At 38.9% G+C, this 12,089-nt stretch overlaps 1 protein-coding gene across 2 annotated transcripts in view; it reads left to right on the top strand.

Moving 5' to 3' along the window:
• Positions 1-12,089, top strand: part of ATP6V1H (ATPase H+ transporting V1 subunit H) — a 154,019-nt gene that overhangs the window by 5,431 nt on the left and 136,499 nt on the right. For both annotated transcript variants that reach the window (XM_019729824.3, XM_019729826.3), the window contains exons 3-5: positions 7,076-7,178; positions 8,356-8,445; positions 9,787-9,900. In XM_019729824.3, the coding sequence (XP_019585383.1) occupies positions 7,076-7,178; positions 8,356-8,445; positions 9,787-9,900 (307 nt within the window). The remainder of the gene's footprint in view (positions 1-7,075; positions 7,179-8,355; positions 8,446-9,786; positions 9,901-12,089) is intronic.

The following is a 12,089-nucleotide window of genomic DNA, read 5'->3' on the forward strand; positions in this document are numbered from 1 at the left end:
GTACTGGCTGACTGGCAGAAGTTGCCTAGCATTGGTATTTGGAACATTTTTAATTACATGGAGATTTTTAATTGCTTTCTCTTCCTGTTCCTCCTGTTCATGGCCTCTGTACTATATAAGTTGTGTTCTCCCTTTCTCTTATCTCTGTCATTTATTCCGTTGTCCATCTCATGAATTTCTTTTATGAAACTCCTCTGCTCTGTATGTCTATGCTCAAATGTTCACCAAATATTCACTGTGTGCCGGCTGTTGAACTGGTTGTTGTGGGGACACTAGTGGGTGTGAAATGTGCCTCCCCTAAAAAATCTTACAGATTGTTAGGGGTTGGACATGAATTATCAGTGAATCTTATATCACATTATATTCTGATAAAATAAAACCTGTGGAAGAGTTCCTCAATGTCGAAAGGCTAATAATGCTTTATCCCTCATAAATTAACATTATTGTGAAAATATAGTGTTTTAAAATATATTTATATTTGATTAAACTTTTTCTTAATAATTCACCTAGGTGATGCATTATAGAATTGTACACTTGAAACCTATGTAATTTTACTAACCATTGTCACCCCAATAAATATTAATTAGAAATGAATTCACATAGACAGTACATAAATGAATTAATAATTCACCTAGACAGCACATAAATGTATTCCAGTCAAACTGTATCCTAAGGATACAAGAATCATAAAATACCATCCTTCCTCTTGATTTTAAAGTTTCATGAGGAAACAAATTTTTAACTAAAAAAAATTAAGTAATAATTTGTGGTAAGCGTTTAAAAATGAAGGTATATACAAAGTTTTCTCAGTTAACAGAAATAGGGCATAAATAATTACCTGGGAGTGTTGGGAATGTCTTCACAGAACATAAAAGATACTTTAGGAGTTGTCTACGCAGAGGAGCTGGGGGCTGCTGTGAAGGAAACTCCAGGCAGGAAATGAGACTTGGAAGAACATGCAGTGCTTTGCGGGCTTCAGAGAGTTTGGTGTGGCTCCCTGCAGGCTGCTACAGGCCAATTTGTGGCACCTTTATTCACCAGTTTTGTGGGCCAAAAACCTAGGAGCCATCTTGACTCTTCTCTTTCCCTCACCATCCATACCCAGTTCGTTAACAAATTCTTTTAGCTGTATATACAAAGCACGTCCTGGATTTGACTGCATTTCTCTAGTTCCATTGTTCCTACCCTAATGCAGGCTATCATCATCTGTCACATGCTCTCTTGTTAGAGCCTCTTGCCTGGTGGCTCTGCGTTAACATTTCCCCGATAGCGGCAATTCTTTACACAGCGGTGAGAATCATTTAAAAATATATAAATCCATGCCATACTGCTCACAACCCTCTAGCTCCTCTGCCGTTCGTGCTCTTTTTCACATAGCAAGCTTATTGCTGCCTAAAAGTCTTTGGACTTGTACTTGTGTCTCTCTGGAAGTTCCTTCCCCAGATCACTCGGCTCATTAACTCATTTCACTCAGGTGTCTGTGTAGGTGACCTCAGAAAGGCCCACTCTGAAATCCAGCTAAAATGTGTCTTTTTCTCTGTGGTTACTTTCTAACTCTTTACTTGGCTTCATTTTTTTTTTTTTTTTTTCACAGCATTTACAATCCTGGCATTACAATTGTGTGTGTGTGTGTGTGTGTGTGTGTGTGTGTGTATTTTTTAAAAAGTATTTATTTTTGTGTTTCTCTATTTTCCCCATTGGAATTCGAGCTCAAAGAAAGATGTCTAATTCATTGCTATGTTGCTGTTGTTAAAGGTGCCTGGCACATACTAGGTTGCCAATTGATATTAGCTGATTAAATCATGAATGAGTAGAGTACATGTTGGGAAGTGTTGGAGATGAGTCTTTGGAAAAGGAAGTAAAATACTTGGTAAGTAACATACAGTTTCACATTATTTTCATAGCAATACTGTGACATAAGTTTTTCTATCCTTATTTTTTTTATTTTCATTTTTTTTGAATTGTTTTTTTATTAGTTTTAGATGTACAAAGCAACGTAATAGTTAGACATTTAAACCCCTATAAAGTGATAACCCACCCCTCAAGCTACTGCCCCTCTGACATCTTATATAGCTGTTACAATACCATACACTATCTTCCCTATGTTGTGCTCCACATCCCGTGACTATATATGTACCTATATATTTAGTTATAGTTGGCATTCAGTATTATTCTGCTCCAGATCTTCAGGTGTACAGCACAGTGGTCAGGCATCTACACAGTCTATGAAGTGATCCCCCTGATAAGTCCAGTGCCCATCTGGCACCTTACATGATCTTTTCAACGTTGTTGATTATATTCCCCATACTGTATTAACTATCAATTTATATTTCTTAATGCCTTCACCTTTTTCACCCTGACCCCAACCCCATTCCCATCTGTCACCCTGATAGATCTAGTACCTATCTGGCACCATCCCTAGTTATTACAATATTGTTAACTATATTCCTTATGCTGTAACTTATATCCCCATGACTACTGCATAACACCCAATTTGTTCTTCTTAATCTCCTCCCCTTTAACGTGTCCTATCCCTCTCCCATCTTTTTTTTTTTTTTTTTTTTTTTTAAAGATTTTATTGGGGAAGGGGAACAGGACTTTATTGGGGAACAGTGTGTACTTCCAGGCCTTTTTTCCAAGTCAAGTTGTTGTCCTTTCAATCTTAGTTGTGGAGGGTGCCGTTCAGCTTCAAGTTGTTGTCCTTTCAGTCTTAGTTGTGGAGGACGCAGCTCATCTCCAGGTCCAGTTCCCGTTTCTAGTTGCAGGGGGGCACAGCCCACCACCCCTTGCGGGACTCGAACCGGCAACCCTGTGGTTGAGAGGACGTACTCCAACCAACTGAGCCATCCGGGAGCTCAGCGGCAGCTCAGCTCAAGGTGCCATGTTCAATCTTAGTTGCAGGGGGGCGCTGCCCACCATCAATTGCGGGACTCGAGGAATTGAACCAGCAACCTTGTGGTTGAGAGCCCACTGACCCATGTGGGAATCAAACCGGCAGTCTTCGGCGTTAGGAACATGGAGCTCTAACCGCCTGAGCCACCGGGCCGGCCCCCTCTCCCATCTTAAAGAAGTCCCTCTAAGAGTCCTTGTAATACTGGTTTGGTGGTGATGAACTGCTTCAGCTTTTTCTTGTCTGGGAAGCTCCTTCTCTGTCCTTCAATTCTAAATGACAGCCTTGCTGGGTAGAGCAATCTTGGTTGTATGTGGTTGCTTTTCATCATTTGGAATATTTCCTGCCACTCCCTTCTTGCCTGCAAAGTTTCTGTTGAGAAATCGGCTGACAGTCTTATGGGGGCTCTCTTATACGTAACAACTGCTTTTCTCTTGCTGCTTTTAAGATTCTCTCTTTGTATTTAACCTTTGGCATTTGAATGATGATTTGTCTTGGTGTTGGCCTCTTTGGGTTCATCTTGTTTGGGACTCTGCGCTTCCTGGACTGGTATGTCCATTTTCTTTACCAGGTTAGGGAAGTTTTCTGTCATTATTTCTTCAAATAGGTTTTCAACTCTTTGCTCTCTCTCTTCTCCTTCTGGTACCCCTATAATGCGAATGTTGGTTCACTTGATATTGTCCTGGAGGCCCCTTAAACTCTCCTCAATTTTTTGGATTCTTTTTTCTTTTGGCTGTTCTGGTTGGGTATTTTTTGCTGCCTTATGTTCTACATCGCTGGTAGGATCCTCTTCTTCATCTCATCTACTGTTGATTCCCTGTAATATATTCTTTATTTCTATTATTGTATCCTTTATTTCTGACTGGTTCTTTTTTATAGTTTCCATGTCCATTTTAAAGAGATCATTGAGCATTCGTATAACCAGTATTTGGAACTCTGTCTGATAGATTGCTTATCTCTGTTTTGCTTAGTGTTTTTTCTGAAGCTTTGTTCTGTTCTTTCATTTGAGACATGTTTCTTTATCTCCTCACTTTGGCTGCCTCCTTGTGTTTGTTTCTATGTATTTATTAGGTAGGGCTGCTATGTCTTCCGGTCTTAGTAGAATGGCCTTATATAGTAGGTGTGCTGTGGGATTCAGTGGTGCAGTCTTACCTGAGCCATGTGCTCCGGGTGTGTCCCTTGTGTGGGTTGTGTGTGCCCTCTTGTAGTTGAGCCTTGCTTGATCATTGCACATCAGTGGGAGGGACTGACCCTTGGGCTCACTGGTTGTGAGGACTGGCCTTGACTACAATTGAAGAGTTGTGCAGGGGCTGATCCTACAGAGCAGGATATGCCTCAGCAGGATTCTGGTGCCTGCCCAATCCGTCTCTTGGGTGTGTTGTACTTGGAGACTGGTATGTGATGCTCCAGTGTGTTTTGAAGCCAGCCACTGGAGGCGCCAGCCCCAGAACCACCTTGGAGGGGATCCGCTATAGGTCTACTTCAGCCACAGCCCGTGCCCCACCTGGGACCACCCAGTGGGAACCAGAAGGAAATCTGCAGATGTCTGCCGCCCGTGCTGTGCTTGGAAGCACCTTGAGAGGGCAAGCCATGAACCAAGGCCGGCTGCCACTACTGCCAGCTTAGGGCTGCTCAGCTAGAGGTGCAGGACATTCTCAAGCCAGATGCTACTTGTCTGGGTTCCATGAACCTTTGAGAGACCCTAGGAAAGTCTGTAGCTTGAACCAAGGCAAGCGGTCAGCATGAAAAAGCCACTGGAAACAGCCTGGGTGTGCTCGAAAGTTTGGTGGGGCCATGTCTCAAATTGCCAGGGCGGGCAAATGAACAGCAGGCTCCCTGTGTTCGCATGCTGGGAAGGCGGAGAGCTCAACAGAGAAATAATGGCCTCTGCCAGCTTCCCTGTTCAGGAGAAAGCTGCCTTTCTAGCCTCTCCCAAGCCAGACAACTCAGTTCCCCGCCATATGTCCCTGCCGCCTTTCCAGCTGCTGCCCCAGCTGGAGCTCAGAGCGAGTGATTCCACTGGTGGGTAAGTCTGCACATGGTCCCTTTACGAGGAGCCCCTGTGAGTGCAGCTGCAGTCAGTCTCACTCAGTCACAATCTCCGCTGTTTTTCACAACCAAAAATTATGGGGACTTCTCTCCCCGGCACTGGAACCCTGTGCTGGGGTTAAGTTGGTATCTTTTGCTCCTTTAGGGGATGGGGAGACCCCCATAGCCAAAATAGCCCTCCCGATTTTTATAGTCACAATAGCTGCGTCTCTGACCTTTCCACCAGTCTGGAGGTGACTGTTTCTGCAATTCCTTAGTTGAAAGGCTTCAGTTCAGCTTTATTTTAGGTGATTCTCAATAATGGTTGTTTTGTAGTTTAGTTGTAATTTTGATGTGGTTGTTAGAGAAGGTAAAAACCGCATTTACCTACTGTGCCATCTTGGTTGTCTCTCCTTCCTTTAAAGATGAATAGATAGCTGTTCAGATAGGATAAGTAGCATCCACAACCTCACATAGGTTTTACTTAGTCAATTGATTAAAAAGATTTTTGTTACATTCCTCTGCCCAAGTGCTAGGTAGAACTACTATTCAAATTCACAGTCTGTATGAGGTGTGATCAAACAATACAGTGAATGTTAAAATTAAAAAAAAAATTGATTACAGTAAAAGACACATTGCCATTAATCTCCCTCAAAATACCCCCCCTTGATTCGAACACACTTATCCCATCATTCTTGCCACTTTCTGAAGTAATTCTGGAAATCCTCTTTTGTGAGTGTCTTTAGTTGCGCTGTCATGGCTGCCTCGGTGTCTTGAATCATTTTGACTTTGGGGAAGAGCCAGAAGTTGCACGGTGCTAGATACAGTGAATAAGGTGGATGAGGATACATGGTAGCATTTTTATTTGAGAGAAATTGCTGTATACCAGAAGCGATAAGTGACATGGAGCGGTGTCATGATGGACGATGATTTACGGCACACTTTAAAACACACCTTCTCTCAACTGTAGCTCACACCCGACTGACTGCACGGAACAAGCTAAAACTTGTCACACACTGTTACTAAAGTTCAATGTACTGTTTCCCATATTGAAGATCCCTGCCTTTCTGTTGGATGGCACTCGGCAGCAGCATTCACTGTATTTTGTGATCACAATGGAAAGGATCCATGTATTTTGAGGAGGGTTAATGGCCGAGTGTCTCTTACTGTAATCAGTATTTTTTAAATTTAAACAAACACTGTATTGTTTGATCACACCTTGTCTGAAAGGAGTAATATGATCACGTGTGCTTGAGAAGGCTGTTCTGCCGACATGTCCTTTCACAAGGTAGGGTCAGGCAGGGGGTTTGCTGTGATGCGTTTGAGTCCTTTATAGAGTGTAGCAGTTGGGAGGTCAAGCTGGGTTGGAACGGAAGGTGACAGGTTCGGTTGTGATGATGTGGAATTTGTGAAAATGGTTAAGGATAGAAGACAGTTGGAGATGGTTTGGGAAAGAGAGAAGACCAGGACTGTTGGTTTGAATCTCACTGAAGGAAAGAGTTTGGGAAAGAAAAGTGAGATTCCAAGGATTGAGCCATGTGGAGAAGCCCTGAAGAGCAAAGAGCCATTGAAGAAGGGACCCCTGGAAGTACGAAAACAAGATAGTGTGGGGTGATTGCTGGAGGGCAGGAGATCAAGAAGGAGAGGTTATTTTTTTCAGAGAGGGGGAGAATCACATTTTGTCTGAGTCGGAGGAGAATAATATGCTGGAGAAAATGATTGTAGAAGTTCTTATAAAGTGGCTTTGATCTTGATAATTTAGAAGGCCAAGTAAATTGTTTGGCTTGGGAGGGGAATAAAGGTGAGGCTTTTGATAGTGCTAACAGGTTACACGTTATTGGGTGCTTACTATGGACCAGGCACTGTGCTAACCACCTTATGCAAATTGTTTAATTTCATCATCAGTTCAGCCCTCTAAAGGCATGTGGTTATTGTTGCCATTTTGCAGATAAATTAACTCAGGTCCAGAGATGTCACATGATTAGTAAGTGCTGGGGCTAGGCTTCGAATTCAGGTCTGTTTGATGGAAGAGCCTATGTGTCAGCCCTGATGGTTTGTGACTGAGGAGAGAGCATAAAGCCTGAAATTCCTATGTCACTCACCCACAGTGACTATTCAGCTCTTACTGAACAAAAACAACTTATTCTTACTTTCTAGGGGGCAGATGATTTCTGCTGAAGATTGCGAATTCATTCAAAGATTTGAAATGAAAAGAAGCCCTGAGGAGAAGCAGGAGATGCTTCAAACTGAAGGCAGTCAGGTGATCAATATAAACATTATATGATGAACACTTCTCTTTTTCATTAATGTTTTTTAATGACTGTAATATTTCATTGTAGGTATGCATCATAATTTAACTACAAATCCTTTTTTTTGAAGACATTTGAGTGATTTCCAGTATTCTTTGTTAATTTTGGAAAAAATGTTATATTATGTGTATTCTTTTACCCTTTCCTGCATTAATGAAAATCTTCTTAGAATAGATTCCCAGAAGGGAAATTACTGTTTCAAAGTATATGATTTATTTTAAAAGTTGCTTAACCTTTTTTTTAAGATAACTTTTTCACTTTGTATTCTCACTAGAATAGTATGCGATTCCGCCATCCATCAGATTTTCTGATATGGGGCCTTGATTGGCTAAGGAACTCATTCATAACTGAGTCTGATTCTCCCAATAATCCTGGGAAATGTGTTGTTGGTGCCAATTTTTGTTGAATTCCAGAGAGATTATTATTTACAGAGAGTGCCAAAAAATGTATATACATTTTAAGAAAGGAAAAAAACTGTATTAATTGTAATACTCAATATACACCGATAACAAAAGATGAATACAAGTCACATTTGACTTCTGCAATTACAAGACATGCTCAAAGTGGTTACCATCAGCGTCCAGACACTTCTGATTAGGGTGAACTACTTCTTGAGCATAGATAACATCTCTTAAAATGTGTACCCATTGGTTGGCACCCTGGGTAGTTGATAAGTTGTAAAATGGAGACATGTCAAACAAATCCTTCTGATTCCAATCTGTAGTACTCTTGTTGCTCTAGTGTTCTGCTTCCTAGTAAATGCAAAATGAAAAAAAACCACAATGATAATATTTGATTGTCTATATAACATAATCTCTGTGTTACAGGTAATTAAGAGTTGATAGTGGCTAGGTCTTGTCTTTCATTTATTAGTTTTGGTCTTTTTAAAAATAGTAAACATTTTGAAATTTATCAGTAGAAATTATTGAAAATCTGATGAAAGTTATAGTATGGTCCTCTCATATTTCATCACAATATTTGTTAAAGTTATACATTTCCTGTAATTGAAATATGTTAATAGCATTTGTATCCTAATTTAGTAAAGCAAAATATTTTACTGAAATTCCATTAATACATTGTGTTTGTGGTTGAAAACAATAATTGATATGGATTTCATTTTTTTTCTAGTGTGCTAAAACATTTATAAATCTGATGACTCATATCTCCAAAGAACAGACAGTTCAGTACATACTAACTATGGTTGATGATATGTTGCAGGTAGGTATATTCTTTATTTAATGTAAAACTATACAGAAAAATATACTGAAAGAAATGTCACCAACCCCTCCCCTATCCCTTTCACCCCCTTCCCATCTACTTCTTGTAGGTAACCAATATCCTAGATTTCTGGTTTAGCCTTCTTTTCTTTTTTTTTTGCAAAAATGGGCAGATACATGTATATTTTCTTATAGTTCCCTCTTTGTTTTTGTTTGTTTGTTTGTTTTTTTTGGTGGTACATTTTTAAATAGAAGTTGAAACCACAAAGGACTAGTTGAGGAAGATGGGTTTTAAACAATTAAAATGTATAAAATAGTTTCTACTCTTTATTTATGTAGGGTATTTTGTTCATCTACATGCACAATGAGAATTAACATTTTAACTTTGGGAATTGTCCACTAATGGAGTTAATGATGACCTGCCTGAATTTTGAGTCCTTTGAGAAAGTCATTATCGTAACCATTTCCATTGTTATTCTAAACTATAATGTTTATTAGTTAAGGAGATGGTAATCTATTCCTGAACCGAGTAACTGTTAGCACACACCAAAATTACAACCAGTATATTTAAAAAGAATTAAATCTTGATCTAAAAATGAAAATGATTGTTTATGTGGTTATTTGTGATTTTACCAAATATTACTACTTAGAAACCGTATTCACTTAGTGAACCACAAAGTGGATTTCAGCCACTAATATGCAGAGAAAATTTAGGTGAGAGGTAGAGTTTGCATGATTTGAACTAAGAATTAATTATTGTGCCTCAAATCCTAAATCCACCTGCTTGTGTGACATGCTGGTTTTGGCTGTCTTTATCCGCCCTGATTTTGCTATCATAATATGCTAGGAGTAACTTTGAGCATTTGAGATTTCTCTAAATCCCTGTTCCCTTGCCTGCTTGTAAGTAGCTTGAGATGCTTCCTGCAGATCCTTTTACCTAGAGCTAAATTGTGAGCTTTCTTCCACCTTCTGATTTTCTTTGTGTGGAAGCAGGGGAGAGGTGTTGAGACTACATTGGGAAGGGCAGGTCAGAGGTGCAGGCTGAGAAGAAATGTAACTTAGAGTGTTATACCATGCAGGGCTGGGATCTGTTATCTTGGCTCACTTGAATTAAACTAATCATAATAGTTAAAGGTGATTTTATTTTTAAAATATCTATCCCTGCCTCGATCACCACCTCCTACCCTATAATAATAACATGGGGACAAATCTCATACATACTGGAAAAAGAAAACACATGGATTGATGGGACATAAAATGAAAGGTTGAGAAGCAGTACACAATTGTTACATTTTTTAGGAAAATACATTCTGATTAGTGATACTATTTCTTTCATTTTTAGGAAAATCATCAGCGTGTTAGCATTTTCTTTGACTATGCTAAACGTAGCAAGAACACTGCGTGGTCCTACTTTCTGCCAATGTTGAATCGCCAGGATCTCTTCACTGTTCATATGGTAAATTTTGACTTGATCAAATTTCTGATTTAGGGAAGAAACACACCTGGACCATTTATGACTGGGTAACCTCCCAGTTCCCAGAGTAGTAACTGCTGTGATGTTAACTTTTCACAGCTATGTTTCCTTATTGGTGTTTAATAATGTGGGGATATGGGAAAGACAAAGGAGATAGGGTTGCTCTGATACAGTTAAAGTTTTATAGAATATGATGATGATTTCATTAGCATAAAAGCCTGGTAATTCACATGTACAAATAGCGCTGGATATCTAAGACAGGATTAACCTGATTTTACTATAGAAATTAAATATTGCTCTGAAGCAGCTACTGTGTTTATTATTTTAATTAACTAATTATTAATTGCTTTTTAATATCTTAACTACACTCCTGTTTTAAACTTTTCCTGAAAGCCTATCATTGGAAGCCTTAACACTGAAGAATCTTTTAAGGAGTATGTGGAGAAGCTATGAGAGGAGAGTTGAGAGTATAAATCTGACCAAGCCTCTTCTATTCCCGATGTGGAGTGAGCTCTAATGGGGGGGGGGGGGGGGGGGGAGCTCCTGAAGCTGCTCATTTCAGTAGATGTCTAAATTTTTCAAATCAAGAACCACTGTCAGTGAAATAATTTGGGCATGTGTGTTTTCTCTCTCACGCTCTCTCTCTCTCTCTCTTTCTCTCCTCTCTCCTTATATATCTATATTTATGTATTAATATATTCATGTATTGTATATTATAAAACATTTAGGAAAAGAGAAGTTAAAAAGGAAGATTTATGAAATAAACTCTATTTTTAAAGAATATTTAAAAAAAAACAATAATATATGTTTTTCTTTCAAATTGTAGCAGCTTGTTTTCATTGTCTGGATGCCAGGTTTAAATGTCTTCCTAATTTTGATGGTTTTACAATAAAACTGACAAATAAATTACAGACCAAATATAAATTTAGGGTAAGGTTCATCATTAATTATGTAGCCAAATCCATGTTTTTATTTCTTTATGATTTCAGTTACTTTTGGCTAATCTTTTAAAATTTGAGGGTCAGATTGTCATTGGTTTACCATGTGCTGATGACAATCTTATGCTGGGAGTAGAAATGTCAAATCTCTTGTTTGTCTTTTCCATTTTGATTGTGCTTACATTGCTGATAATATTTTCAACCCCTGTTTCCTTATAGGAATCTTTTCAAGTCACTTACCTATTTTGTGAAAGTTAGGCCACTTTAAAGTAGAAATATATCTGTGAATTCACTTTGGTAGACAAATCAAAATGTCCACATGTCACAACTTAGTGAATGAGTCAAGGTGCACTATTAGCCCTCCATGGTGTAGAATTCCAGATATGCCATGATGCTTGAATGCCTGACATTCTGACCTTGAAAGTATGCTTCCGTCACTTGGCTCAGCTGTATCTAAGTATAAGAACAAACATCAGTCCACCAGCACAGGAATTATTTTGGGGTTAGCTAACCTCAGCCTTCCATTCTCTACTTGGATTAATTATTGCTGAATGATTGGAGTTTTGAAATGCTGACTTGTTTTCAGAAAGTACTGAAAGAATATTAAATTGGGTTTTGTGTGAAGTAGTATTTTATACTGCCTACTTTTGTGTGTGTGTATGTATATATATATATATATATATATATATATATATATATATATATATATTTCAGATTTATTGTGGTATAATTGACAAATAAAATTATAAGATATTTAGTTGCAACATGATAATTTGATATACGAGGTGTGATAAAAAATATGGTGAATGTTTAAATAAAAAAACTTATTATAGTAAAAGACACTTTGCCATTAATCTTCCTCAAAACACTCCCCCTCACTTTGAACACACTTATCCCATCGTTCTTGTCACTTTCTGAAGCAGTTCTGGAAGTCCTCTTTTGTGTGTCTTTAGTTGCGCTGTCATGGCTGCCTTCATGTCCTGAATCATTTTGACTTTGGGGAAGAGCCAGAAGTCGCACCGTGCCAGATACAGTGAATAAGGTGGATGAGGACACATTGTGATGTTTTTATTTGACAGAAATTGCTGTACCAGAAGTGATGTGTGACACAGATCCTTTCCATTGTGATCACAAAATACAGTGAATGCTGCTGCCAAGTGCCATCCAACGGAAAGACAGGGCTCTCCAATACGAGAAGCAGCGCGTCATACCTTAGTAACAGTGTGTGACAAG

This window comes from Rhinolophus sinicus, chromosome 7 (genome assembly GCF_057876585.1).
Source record: "Rhinolophus sinicus isolate RSI-liver-muscle chromosome 7, RSI-T2T, whole genome shotgun sequence".
In the NCBI taxonomy this organism is placed as follows: Eukaryota; Metazoa; Chordata; class Mammalia; order Chiroptera; family Rhinolophidae; genus Rhinolophus; species Rhinolophus sinicus.